A 12211-nucleotide genomic window follows, 5' to 3' on the forward strand; every position below is an offset into this window, starting at 1 on the left:
TACAGAAACACAACAAACAAGATGGCGGCGACAGACGGAGAAAGAAACCACGACACAGGGAAGCTGGAGTTGTATCCTTCAACACGAGCTGCTGGTGTTTACTGTGTTATGAAGTTATGTTCTGATATTTATTTATTCATTAACGAGACACGTGACACAGCAGCGTTAGCTTCATGCTACATGCTACATGCTACATTAGCCTCTTTTAGCTCAGGAACGATTTACAAAGTGTCCTTTACTCTCCTCCTCTCCGCTTCTTCTCTTCTTCTTCTCTTCTCCTCTTCTCTCTCCTCTTCTCTCTCTCTTCTCTTCTTCTCTTCTCACCTCTCCTCTTCTCTCTCCTCTTCTTCTCTTCTCTCCTCTTCTTCTCTCTCCTCTTCTTCTCTTCTTCTCTCTCCTCTCCTTCTCTTCTTCTTCTCCTCTTCTCTCTCCTCTTCTCTTCTTCTCTTCTCCTCTTCTCTCTCCTCTTCTCTCTTCTCTTCTCCTCTTCTCTCTCCTCTTCTTCTCTTCTCTTCTCTCTTCTCTTCTCTCTCCTCTTCTCTCTCCTCTTCTCTCTCCTCTTCTTCTCTTCTCTTCTCTCCTCTTCTCCTCTTCTCTTCTCTTCTCTCCTCTTCTTCTCTTCTCTTCTTCTTCTCTTCTCTCCTCTTCTCTCCTCCTCTTCTCTTCTCTCTTCTCTTCTTCTCTCTCCTCTTCTCCTCTTCTCTCTCCTCTTCTTCTCTCCTCTTCTCCTCTTCTCTCTTCTCTTCTCTCTCTTCTTCTCTTCTTCTCCTCTTCTCCTCTTCTCTCTCCTCTTCTTCTCTTCTTCTCCTCTCCTCTTCTTCTCTTCTTCTCTCTCCTCTTCTCTTCTCTCTTCTCTTCTCTCTTCTCTTCTCTCTTCTCTTCTTCTCTTCTATTCTTCTCTCTTCTCTTCTCCTCTTCTCTCTCCTCTTCTCCTCTCCTCTTCTCTCTCCTCTTTTCTTCTCCTCTTCTTCTCTTCTATTCTTCTCTCTTCTCCTCTTCTTCTCTCTTCTCCTCTTCTCTCTCCTCTTCTCTTCTTCTCCTCTCTTCTCTTCTCTCTCCTCTTCTCTCTCTCTCTCCTCTTCTTCTCTCTCCTCTTCTTCTCTCTTCTCTTCTCTCCATCAGAGGAGCCTGCAGCCTTTTTAAAGGAACATCCCCTAAAAACACATTCATTCAAGTTATCATTCCCTTATATCCTACTAAAGTTATTAATAATAATAAGTGATCTTATTTATTTATTTAGCTCTTACTTATCTTAAGATATTGTTTAATTAACCAGGCAAGCAATACTTAAACGATGGATGATTCATTTCACTGTTTTATTCTCAACATCAAGAATAAAAAGCAGTGAAATAGTTAAGTTATTAAACTGTGAGTCTGATGGTGTGTATAGTGAGTTATGTTATGTTACATTTAACATGTCATCTGTATAAACTGCAAATAAAATGCATGCAGATATTATAAGAAAGCCTTTTGATAAAAATATGTATTTAAAAGTTCCTGCTTGGGCGGGAAAGTCTGCATATTTATTCTGGGGAAACCCACCAAATAAACACAAACAAAAGCTCAGCACTCGACCTGATCGACCAATTTAAAAGTTTCTGTCGGCCTCCTCTTCCTCTTTTCATTCAATATCTTCATCTCTTCTGGCTGGAGCTCCTGTTTCTTCTGTTTCTTCTGTTTCTTCCTGTTTCTTCTGTTTCTTCCTGTTTCTTCTGTTTCTTCTGTTTCTTCCTGTTTCTTCTGTTTCTTCCTGTTTCTTCCTGTTTCTTCTGTTTCTTCTGTTTCTTTTCGTTTCTGCCGTGTTTGTTTGCTTCATGTTTGTATCCAGCAGGTCTGAAACAGAAAGATTAGCTGCAAATGAAGTGTAGTTAACGGAAACATCGTTGCTTCATTTGAGCTTTAATGAGTTTCAGAGCAGTTATTAATGAATCACTCACCAGAAACTTGACTTCTACATCTGTAGAATATTTGCTGCACATTAAGTTTCATATAAACATTTCTTTGTGTCGTTTAAAACACTTTGTGGTGGATGTGATTAAAATGCACAACAGCTAACAGACAGTTTAATATGCAAAGTTATTCAAAATGTATTTGCATCATCTTCAGCCGGCTTTAATCTCTTAATGAACTTTCTCTTAAATTCCCCTTCAGGAAACGTTTAAGAGCTTTAAGAGCTTTAAGAGCATCCGTAGAATCCTTTTCTTAACTTACGATCAGGTCGTTAACGAGGAACTCATTAAATTTGACTTTAATTGAAAGCGAAGTCTGAATGTTCAGAGACGAGCGGCGCAGACGGAGGTGACGTAACCGTGATGACACAGTTACATGACGTCATGTAACCGTGACGTCATGTGGCTGTTTTCATCGGCTGCAGAGTAAAGTGAGCTTCTTCTCCTCCGGCTCTTCATGTTGGATCCCGAGACTCTCATCAGGTTTCTACTGTTTCTCAGCTGGAAGGTTTACATTCAGATAAAAACTATAAATACTTCATTATACATCATAGTTTATAGTTGATTTATGTTTTATGCTTTACAAACAGGAAGTTTTAAAAATCTACATTTGAGTAAATATTTTGCAGCCAAATCAAATAGTTTACAGGATATTCAACCTTTGTTTCTTTATAATACATTTAATACTTGACTTCTTTACAGGGTTTGTACAAAGGCAATAAAGTAGTCCATGAATATGAAACTAGAGATTGAGACCATAAACTCATGTTTACAATGTTTACTGAGGGAATAAATCAAGAGAGAAGTAGAGTCATTTTCTCATAGACTTCTATACAACCAGAGGAGTCGCCCCCTGGTGGACAGGAGAGAGAATGCAGCTTTAACACAGGAAGCTTTGACTTCACTCAGAACTGAATGTTGCCGCCTGATTTTAATCAAACATACACTTAGGAAACATTAGTTCACAAGAAAAACACATAGGTCTTCTCTCAATGCAGAAGATTGTGGTTTAAATTGTCAACACAGGAAGCCTTGGCTTCACTTCTTCCTTGACCCCCCCTCAGCTCTCTGGACGTTCCTTTCCCGTCGTCTCGTGAGGCCGCCATCGCCCTGAACTCTCTGTCGCCGGATCGAGAGCCGAGGAAGGGCGGCATCAGCAAACAGCTGACAGTAACCGATAGCACGCTGTCTGTGTGAGGAAAAACACCGTGACACGCCTTCTTAACCGCCGCAGAGCTGAAGTCTGACCTCTAACCTCTTCCTCCTCTTCTTCTTCTTCTTCTTCTTCTTCTTCTTCTTCTTCTTCTTCGTGTGTCTTTCAGGAGATGGAGTGCAGACGAAGCTCGGATCCTCAGAGTGTCGGTGAACTCGTTTATGGATCACCTGACGCTCGTCATGGAGACCATGGAGATGTTCGGCCCCCCCGTCACCCAGTGAAGCCCCGTCACATGACTGTCACATGACTCAGGACTTTTTTTTTCATCCTCTGGAGGTTCAAGACTTTAAACATGAAAAAACAGATGAGATGTTTGAGCTGCGTGAAGATGATGTTTGAGATTGTCTGTTTCTTTATATGGAACAAAGGGACCGGCGGTTTGATTCTGGTTGATTTTTTTATTTGAACGTCTTTTGTAAAAAACATAAAAAGCTGCATGAAATGTGGTTCATCATTCATGTTTCCATCAGGATGAACTGTGATTTAACATGTCAGTGGGTTTGTGAGGACATTCCCTGTTTGACCAGCAGAGGGCGCTGTGTGATTAACAAACTCATCCACCGGTTTGTTTTTGTTTGACAGCAACACAAAATGAAAATGTGGAATAAAAGCATCACATTTATTTGTTAAAGTTGTGTTTGAATCCATCAGTTGTGTGTGTGATGAACACCTTTATGTAACTGACAGAATAAGAAGTGAAATAGGAAATTGAACTTCTAAAACAACAGAGATCAGATGTCCTTCTGTTTTGTTCACTTCTTTTTCTCATAAAACCATCGAGTTACTCTGAAATTCTATCAGTATTAAACTAAATTCAGACATTTTTACAGATCTTATTCCTTCATCTGAACTGTTTAATCTTGTCAGGTGAATAAATATGTAATGTTATACGTCTGGTTTGTGTGGACGTCTATAGTATTATTTTTATATGTATTATTAACTAGATAAACTACTTTATTCTGCGCAGTACTCCGTGATTCATGACTCTCTTTATGTCCAAGGTAAGACGGTCTGTTGGTGTTTGCTACAAACATTAATGACATTTTGTCTCATAACATACTGTAGATTCATATAAAGGAGAATTTAATCAAGTGACAGATCTCTGTGTGCAGAGTGGCGTTCAAGCACATCAACATCAGTCTGTAGAAACTGAGTTCATGTTTTATTGCTCATAATATGATGAGCTACAAAAGACATCCCCTTTGAAATCTTATCAACTCATGTTTACTGCTGGACAGGAGAGAGAATGCAGCTTCAACACATGAAGCTTTGACTTCACTTTAAAGAACAGGAGCTTGCTGCCTGGTTGGACGACAGAAATAGATCATCACTGCACCAATTAATTAGCGTAGCTTTGTTAGCAGCTAGTCCCTTAATGCTACAAGGAGGAAGAGTAAGAAGCAAACTTGTATTGTGAAATTTTATAGGAAATAAAATGTGTTTATCCTCCGTTTTATAAGCAGCTTTTTGACCACGAAATATATCTGATCAGAGTGGACACATCTGAGTTCTGATCTGAACAAATATACTTTCTAGAAGAGTGAATAAGAAATAAAAGCCTGGTTCTCTCTGCAGTCGCGGTAAATAAAGGCCCCGGACACCTTTTCACAATTTCTGATAACTGATATATAACGTATTGATTGCTGAGCTTTAGAGGTGGAGAGCGAGGAGAACTGGTTTCCAGTCTTTGTCTGATCTTCTGTTCTTAACTCTCCTCCAGAAAGCAGAAAACAAAATGTTGAACTATTCCTTAAAAGATTGTAATTCCAAAAAGACAGAGACTCCTTTTTACAACATTTATGCATGTAATGCTTTGACTGCATAAAGATAATTAAAACAAACACCAGGGATGTAAATACAGATTTCTTATCAAAAATGAATTTTGATGAGACTTTAACTTGTCGTCTCTCTCTCTTTTCTCTTCATCACGTGAAGGTTTCAGACTCGTGATCAAGTTTCAGGTTAAAAGAAAACTGTACTGATGTTCACACCGCTACACACTGGAGACACGATGATAAAACAATAATCACACGTCCTCGTGTTCCCTCCTCTTCATCCTCACGTCTTCATTAAGCGTCCTCAGAAGTCGTCATCGTCACAAATGTCCAGATAAACGTCGAAGGCTTCTCGGTTACAGTTTCCGTCCGGAGTGAACACGTATTTATGGAACGTCCCGTCCACACAGATCGCTGAAAGACGACAGATAAACATTTTATTTTTATGTTCCTGTCACATTTTTCTCTGTGTTCCTGATCTTCACTTCAAAATAAAAGTCCTGCTCCTCTATGGAAACAGAACAATCATGACTAGAAGTAGAGAGAACTCAAACATGTCTTAAGAGCAGAATAACACAGTTATAACGACATAAACCATTTAAAAGTAAAAAGAAAAGTTGAATTTCTTTGATAATTTATTTTACAAAAATTGGAAAACACTGGACTCTAAATATCCACTGTTTTGTGGATGGTGGAAAAATGGAGGCTCTACTTGTTATAAATATTTAACTATTTACATGTTTCCAGCCTCTCCTCTCCTCTCTGCTCTGTGTTCAGCAGCCTGAAGTTCAGTCAAAGTTTCACAGATTTGTTGTCACATGACTGTTGGTCTCAGATGAATCAACCATGTCTTCATAGTTTCACTGAGGAGCTCAGAATTGAATGTTTTTAACAGAATCTGGTTAAAACAAACGGTTTATTTTGGGCAACATTTTAAATGAGACATGTAGAATAAAATGTTTTTGATAAATATCAAAGTTTTAGGCCGCGTTTTTTGTTACTTTAACTGACAGAAGCTTCGTCACACATGATGTGTTTAAGGAGCGTTGGAAAGATAAGAATCTGACGATAATGACGTTTTTTACAGGTTCTGGTTGTGATAAACGCTTGGCGCTTATTTAAAGAAACATGCTTTTCCATCCCGCCGGCAGGTTTTGGCGTTTCCAAATTGAACTATTTACATTTTTACATGATTGTTTTTGTCTCTGATATAGTTCCACTCTTTACTCTCAATTCACTCACAGATAATTTTAGTTAAATATATTCACTACATGTTTATAATGTATAATTTACACATTTAATCATAGAACAAAGTCCTCTTTATAAAAGGACATAAACATAAACATGATGTTTTCATTGAGTTTCCTCACCGATGACGGAGTTGACGTTCTTGGACGTGTTCTTCCCAAAAGCACAGATGCAGGCGCACTCGGCCGGCACGGTGAAGCTGGCCAACGACCACTGACTGTCCACGTACTGACCAATCACAGGGCCCACCTTCCCCACGCGCGCCAGACTGAGAAAGAGACATGAATAAGCATCAGTCCTACAGGGTTCTCAACGATCAGTGTCATTGATGATCTAGCTGCTGTGACTGACGTTCCTCTCTGTGGAAGTCTGGCTTAAAGAACAGTCTAAGGATTTAAATGTGTAGGAAATTATCTCTTATGTGCTAATAAATGATGACAAATTGATCATGGATTAATATAATTAAAAGAACCAGCCAGCAGTGACCTATAATAATATTTTAAGGATAATAATTATTCTGATTTTTGGCCACTAGTTACTCGGTTGAACTTTCATGTTGTGTTGATTCTGGCGCCCCCTGTGGACTCAAGTGGTATTGCTTCTGAGCACCAGAGTCCCTTCAGAAAACCTCTCATTTTACTGCAGCAGGGTCTGACAGTCTGACCCGCTCAGTCCTGGTTCTGGTTCTCCCACATCCGGACCCGGTGGCTCCGATGACGAGCTTTAAGAATAACTTTATAGAAACAGACAATCTTCTCTCTGATGGTCTGGTTTACTGATGGAGGTCTATCGAGGATCAGGACTAAACTGAGACTGATCCAGGACCAGATAAAAGCTCTCTCACTAGATTCTTTATTCAGTAAGCGTGGAACCCTGTCCTCAGAACGGTTAGGGGTTAAAGGTCAGGAGTGTGTGGTTCTACTTACGCAGAGCGGCGGTTGAGTTTGGTGTCTTTGAGAGCGAAGATGTGGACGGTGCCTTTATCACTGGAGGCGCACAGGAAGGACGAGTCGTGGCTGAAGTTGATGCTGAAAACGACAAAACAGAGGAGAGCGTCATTTCTTCTTCTGTGGTTCCTTTAATGTAACATTCCCCTAAGACAGATGGTGCCCCAGTGAACAGGAAGTGACCATATATGGACTGAGGAGGAGTGACGTAGAGACGCCGTATACGTCTCTGGTGTCGACCTGTCAATCAGTGTGTAGCCCCGCCCTAAAGCATCCCCTGCTTTATGGTCTGTTTGACTCTAAATGGAGCATCATTTACTAAATGAACATCATGCTGTATTGAAGAAGACTTGAAACTAGAGATTGAGACCATAAACTCATGTTTACAATGTTTACTGAGGGAATAAATCAAGAGAGAAGTAGAGTCATTTTCTCATAGACTTCTATACAACCAGAGGAGTATTGACTCCCTAACAAGGTTGACTCATACCGAGGCCTCCTAACTACCCATCATGCCCCTGGGGTCGTACCAGTAGAGCGTGGCGGGGTCCGTCCCTCGCCTCAGCTCCACCAGCTTGTCTCTGGTCGTCGTGTCGAACAGACGGATCAGCGTTCCTTTGCGAGACGCCGACGCCGCCACGCTGCCCGGCTGGTTCAACGCCACGCAGGCGATCTCGCTCTGATGGGCGTTGATGGTGAACGGAGCCGACGACGTTCCGGGTTTAGTGTTGGACAAATCCTGAAGAGAGGAAATAGTGTCTTACATTATCTTTGATTTGTTTTTACTTCAGAGGTGAGCTCCTTAAAGTGTTTGTGACTCACAACCAGCTGCAGGCTGCCGCATTTATGACCCGGAAACACCAGCAGCTGCTTCTCCAGACTGGGACACAAATCACACAAACCTGGGGAAAGGAAAGGGTTAAACTTATTAGAAACTTTTTAATAAATTTATAAATAAATACAACAGAGATTTCAAATAATTGGAACTTTGTCCAATTATTTGAAATCTCTGTTGTATTTATTTAAATGTTATCCTTTAACTTTGTTATTGTTTTCATTTTTATTTGCATAAAAACACACAATTCAAATGATTAGGAAATAAATAATTATATTTGTCTTTGATAAAATAATTTGGGTTGTCATTAGTAGTTTTAATGATGTATTATAATAATCTTAGAGCTAGTGTTAAGAAGTTAAACATCATAATTCATCTCTAATATCTATTTATATTAATGTGAAAACATCTCCTTCAAACTACTGGATTTATTCTAGTTTATCCCCAACACTACATTTTACAGATTACATGTGAACGCATCATGATAACGCCGTTGACTTCGCCCAATACTCATTTTCACTGAACAGAGCCTGAACGCATCATACTGGAACTGAACTGAACCTCTGTACGTTAGCAGTTAGCTCAGTGCACTGTGATGAATCTCCCCAATCACATTTATTCACTGAATATTAAATTATAAACTTCATGAGGCGTTCCTCTTGGACCGACACAGAGTTGACTTTCCCAGAGAAAGTGAAATAAAAGAAGAATCAGTAGCGGGACTGTTTACCTTTGGGGTTATCTCTGGTGTCGAACTCAAACAGTTTGACGGGATTATCTGGGAAACTGTAAACGTAGATCCTGTTCTTTAGAACGATGATGATCCTGAAGGAAAGAGAACATTTAGATGTATTAGTCTTATGATGTTATTGTTTTACTTCCTGTGGCTGCAGTAGAAACAGTAAACTCACTTGTCGTGTCTCATGCGAACGGCCAGAACGGGTTTGGTGAAGGTGAACTCCAGAACCAGTTTGTCTTTTGGGTCTCGAGACTCCCGAGCGTCGTCCCAGACCAGAACTGAAATAAAAGATTTATGTAATAGTTTATTTATCACAAGCATTAATACTTTGAGTAGTTTTATATCCTGTTTGGATATTTAAATCTAGATGAAAACAAAAGACAACATGATGAATAATCAAATCAGTGTCAATGTTAATGAATACAACAGATGTTTGTTAAGTTTTCTAAATAAATGTCTCTCATCTATTTTTCTATACACACAAAAATGTAAACAAAATCCACATGTAAATAAACAAGATTAACAAATATATTTCTAATGCACACACAAATATACGAGTTTTAATATGTATGTAATAGAAATGTATGTAATAAAATATATTTAAGTATTATCCTTTAATAATAATGATAATAATAATAATGCACTTTTATTTAAGAACCTTTTAAAACACTGTTACAAACTGCTTTATAATAAAACAGAACACTTTTAAAACACAACGAGAATGAAATAAACTAAAAGCCAAGAGTTAAAGCTAGGGTGGGTATTAATTAATTAATTTCTTTACTGTAATATTTGGCAAAACTGTCCTAATAGCCAGTCAGCTATATGTAGGTGAAGTGCTCTGAGAATATCTGCTCATAACTTTGCTCTCCCCTGCCTCTGTGGGCCGCACCCAAAAATTGCCACCGCTCATGTACACTTTGACCAATCAGAGCGAGGCTCCGATTCTCCGTTCTTATTGGCTGTGGGACTGTCCGGTCACCTTGGCAACGACGTTGGTGCGTCCCTGCGTGTTTCGTCTTCCTATCAATGTAACTGAATTCACATGAACGCGCATAACTGACGTTCGGTGGGAGGAGCTACAGCAGGTAGCGTGGCAGGGAGAGGCCAGAGAGCACGCGACGGAATCTCAACGGCTGTTTTCGCCCACCCTAGCTTTAACACATAAAAACAGAGTAAAACAAACTAAAATGTCGTAAAACATAAATAAAATCACAGAAAAGCAAATTTAAAAAAAGTTTTTTTTAGTGAACATACGACAATAAGTGATCTCATAGATAATCTCTTTGTACGTAATCAATAAAATCTTAAAATGTAAAAGTAACAGGAAGCCAGGATCAGTAAGATGTGATTATAATAATAATAATAATAATAATAATAATACAAAATAATAATAATAATAAAAAGGAATAAATAAATAATAATAATAATAATAATAATAATAATATATTAAAATAAAATAAATAATGAGTGACCTCATGTATCTCACCAGATATTTCAGAGAATTTGGGGTTGACTCCGCCTCCAACGACGGCCAGAAGGTTTGATCGATGCAACATGGAGCACGAGGCCACACTGCCCACCTGCTCGTGGTCTGGACACACACACACACACACACACACACACACACACACACACACACACACACACACACACACACACACACACATATTTTAAATAACAGTAGGTTCGCGTTACATTTGTGTTCACAGACTAGCAGCAGTAATATTGAAATATCCTCGTCTCCGAGAGACACAAATCTAATCCAAACAGAGTGTTTTACATGATTCATGTGACTGGAGGCGCTGAGGTCGACTCACCCAGGTGACCTTTCTCCATCAGCGGCTCCACGTTGTAGATCCTGACTCCCGTCTCCATCGCGCAGCAGAAACAGCCTGAGAGAAGATCAGAACAAACACATGTTTATGTCTGAGCATCGCAGTGGGGGAGGGTAACTAAGTACATTTACTCAAGTACTGTACTTTATGCAACATTCTACTTCTACTCCACTACATCTCTTACTCCACTACATTCATCTGACAGCTTTAGTTACTTTACAAGTTAAGATTGTTTTATTATAAATTAAACTCCCCAGCAGCTGAACTAATCAGTCCAGTCAAATCAATAAGTTGATTAAAATAACTTTTTGAAAGTTTTGCTGGTTTCAGTCGTTTTTTTTGTAAAAACATTTGCTCCTTCCAGATGTAATCATTTTTTTTAAAAACAGTATTTATTACAGTGTACTATTAGTACTCTTACAACGACAGAGTATTCTTAATGTGTGGTATTAGTACTTTTACTTTAACAGTATATTTTTAGTGTGTGGTATAAGTACTTTTACTGTACTACAGTATTGTTACAGTGTGGTATGAGTACTTGTACTGTTACATAGTATCTTTACTGTGTGACATTTGTACTTTTATTGTAACACAGTATTCTTAACTGTGTGGTACTAGTACTTATACTGTAACAGAGTGTTTTACTGTATGGTATTAGTACTTTTACTTTAAAGAGTATTGTTACAGTGTGGTATGAGTACTTGTACTGTAACATAGTACTGTCACTGTGTAATATTTGTATTTTTTAAATAACAGAGTATTTTAACTGTGTATTATTAGTAATTTTACTTTAACAGTATATTTTTAGTGTGTGGTATTAGTACTTTTACTGTACCAGAGTATTGATACTGTGTAATATTTGTATCTTTTAAATAACAGTATTTTACCAGTGTGGTATTAGTACTTTTACTTTAAAGAGTATTGTTACAGTATTGTATTAGTACATGTACTAACAGAGTACTCTTACTGTGTATTATTAGTACTTTTACTGCAGTAATGTCTCTGAATACGTGAATACTGTCTAGAACCTCCTGCAGCCACTGCTAGCTTTAGCTGTTAGCTCGTTGGCTCGTTAGCCGTTAGCTCGTTAGCTGTTAGCTGTTAGCTGTTAGCTCACTCTGGTCCTGGTTGAACTGCAGGCTGTTGACTCCTCTCTGCTGAGACATGGCTGCTGCTCTCCCGTCGCCGTGACGTCACCGGTAGATGAACGGACCGACCTGTGACGGATCACAAACACAGCACGTTAGCATGCTAGCTAGTTAGCATGCTAGCTAGCTAGCATGCTAACGGGACACACGCGTCTTTATTTTCCTTCTTTGTTCAAAACACGTGAAGTCTCACCATCAACAAGTAGTCCACGTGGAGGGCTTTACCGGAGGAGAACAACAACAACAACAACAACAACAACAGAGGTGACGTCAGACGGTTTGTTTTGGTTCCACGACAGTGACGTGTGAGACACGTGCTTCCGGTTTGGTTCCACTTCCTGTTCAACGGGGTTAAATAAAATAAATAAAATGATGAAATATATTTGAACACACGTAATAACAGACATTTTAATAAAAACATTACTTATTTTTATTACTTATTTTTATTACTTTATTTATTAACTGACTTCATACATGATTAAAAACATCTATCTTTATTTTGTTGTATATTTGTTG

At 38.8% G+C, this 12211-nt stretch overlaps 2 protein-coding genes across 2 annotated transcripts; one reads left to right on the forward strand and one right to left on the reverse strand.

The window, feature by feature from the left end:
- LOC129102627 (EKC/KEOPS complex subunit Lage3) lies at nt 1-4856 on the forward strand. The gene is made up of 3 exons (XM_054612854.1): nt 1-71; nt 3014-3142; nt 3272-4856. Exons 1-3 carry the CDS (start codon nt 22-24, stop codon nt 3384-3386), a joined length of 294 nt encoding a protein of 97 aa, XP_054468829.1. The 5' UTR covers nt 1-21; the 3' UTR covers nt 3387-4856.
- A 91-nt stretch (nt 4857-4947) lies between these two features.
- On the reverse strand, nt 4948-12006 carry wdr45 (WD repeat domain 45). The gene is made up of 11 exons (XM_054612853.1): nt 11889-12006; nt 11665-11764; nt 10530-10604; nt 10199-10303; nt 8882-8987; nt 8701-8795; nt 7958-8037; nt 7666-7874; nt 7115-7216; nt 6311-6456; nt 4948-5354 (listed from the first exon to the last, which is right to left on the reverse strand). Exons 2-11 carry the CDS (start codon nt 11711-11713, stop codon nt 5245-5247), a joined length of 1077 nt encoding a protein of 358 aa, XP_054468828.1. The 5' UTR covers nt 11714-11764; nt 11889-12006; the 3' UTR covers nt 4948-5244.
- Between the last annotated feature and the right edge of the window lie 205 nt (nt 12007-12211).

This window comes from Anoplopoma fimbria, chromosome 14 (genome assembly GCF_027596085.1).
Source record: "Anoplopoma fimbria isolate UVic2021 breed Golden Eagle Sablefish chromosome 14, Afim_UVic_2022, whole genome shotgun sequence".
Classification (NCBI taxonomy): domain Eukaryota; kingdom Metazoa; phylum Chordata; class Actinopteri; order Perciformes; family Anoplopomatidae; genus Anoplopoma; species Anoplopoma fimbria.

What these genes read in the sequence shown, in the direction of transcription:
- wdr45 (XM_054612853.1), bottom strand. Translation starts at nt 11,713, where the DNA reads ATGTCTCAGCAGAGAGGAGTCAACAGCCTGCAGTTCAACCAGGACCAG. An exon ending in GCAGTTCAACCAGGACCAGA is followed by an intron (nt 10,605 to 11,664) that starts GTGAGCTAACAG and finishes ATCTTCTCTCAG; the next exon opens with GCTGTTTCTGCTGCGCGATG. An exon ending in GCGGCAGCCTGCAGCTGGTT is followed by an intron (nt 7,875 to 7,957) that starts GTGAGTCACAAA and finishes TCCTCTCTTCAG; the next exon opens with GATTTGTCCAACACTAAACC.
- LOC129102627 (XM_054612854.1), top strand. Translation starts at nt 22, where the DNA reads ATGGCGGCGACAGACGGAGAAAGAAACCACGACACAGGGAAGCTGGAG. An exon ending in GACACAGGGAAGCTGGAGTT is followed by an intron (nt 72 to 3,013) that starts GTATCCTTCAAC and finishes ACCCCCCCTCAG; the next exon opens with CTCTCTGGACGTTCCTTTCC. An exon ending in ACCGATAGCACGCTGTCTGT is followed by an intron (nt 3,143 to 3,271) that starts GTGAGGAAAAAC and finishes TGTGTCTTTCAG; the next exon opens with GAGATGGAGTGCAGACGAAG.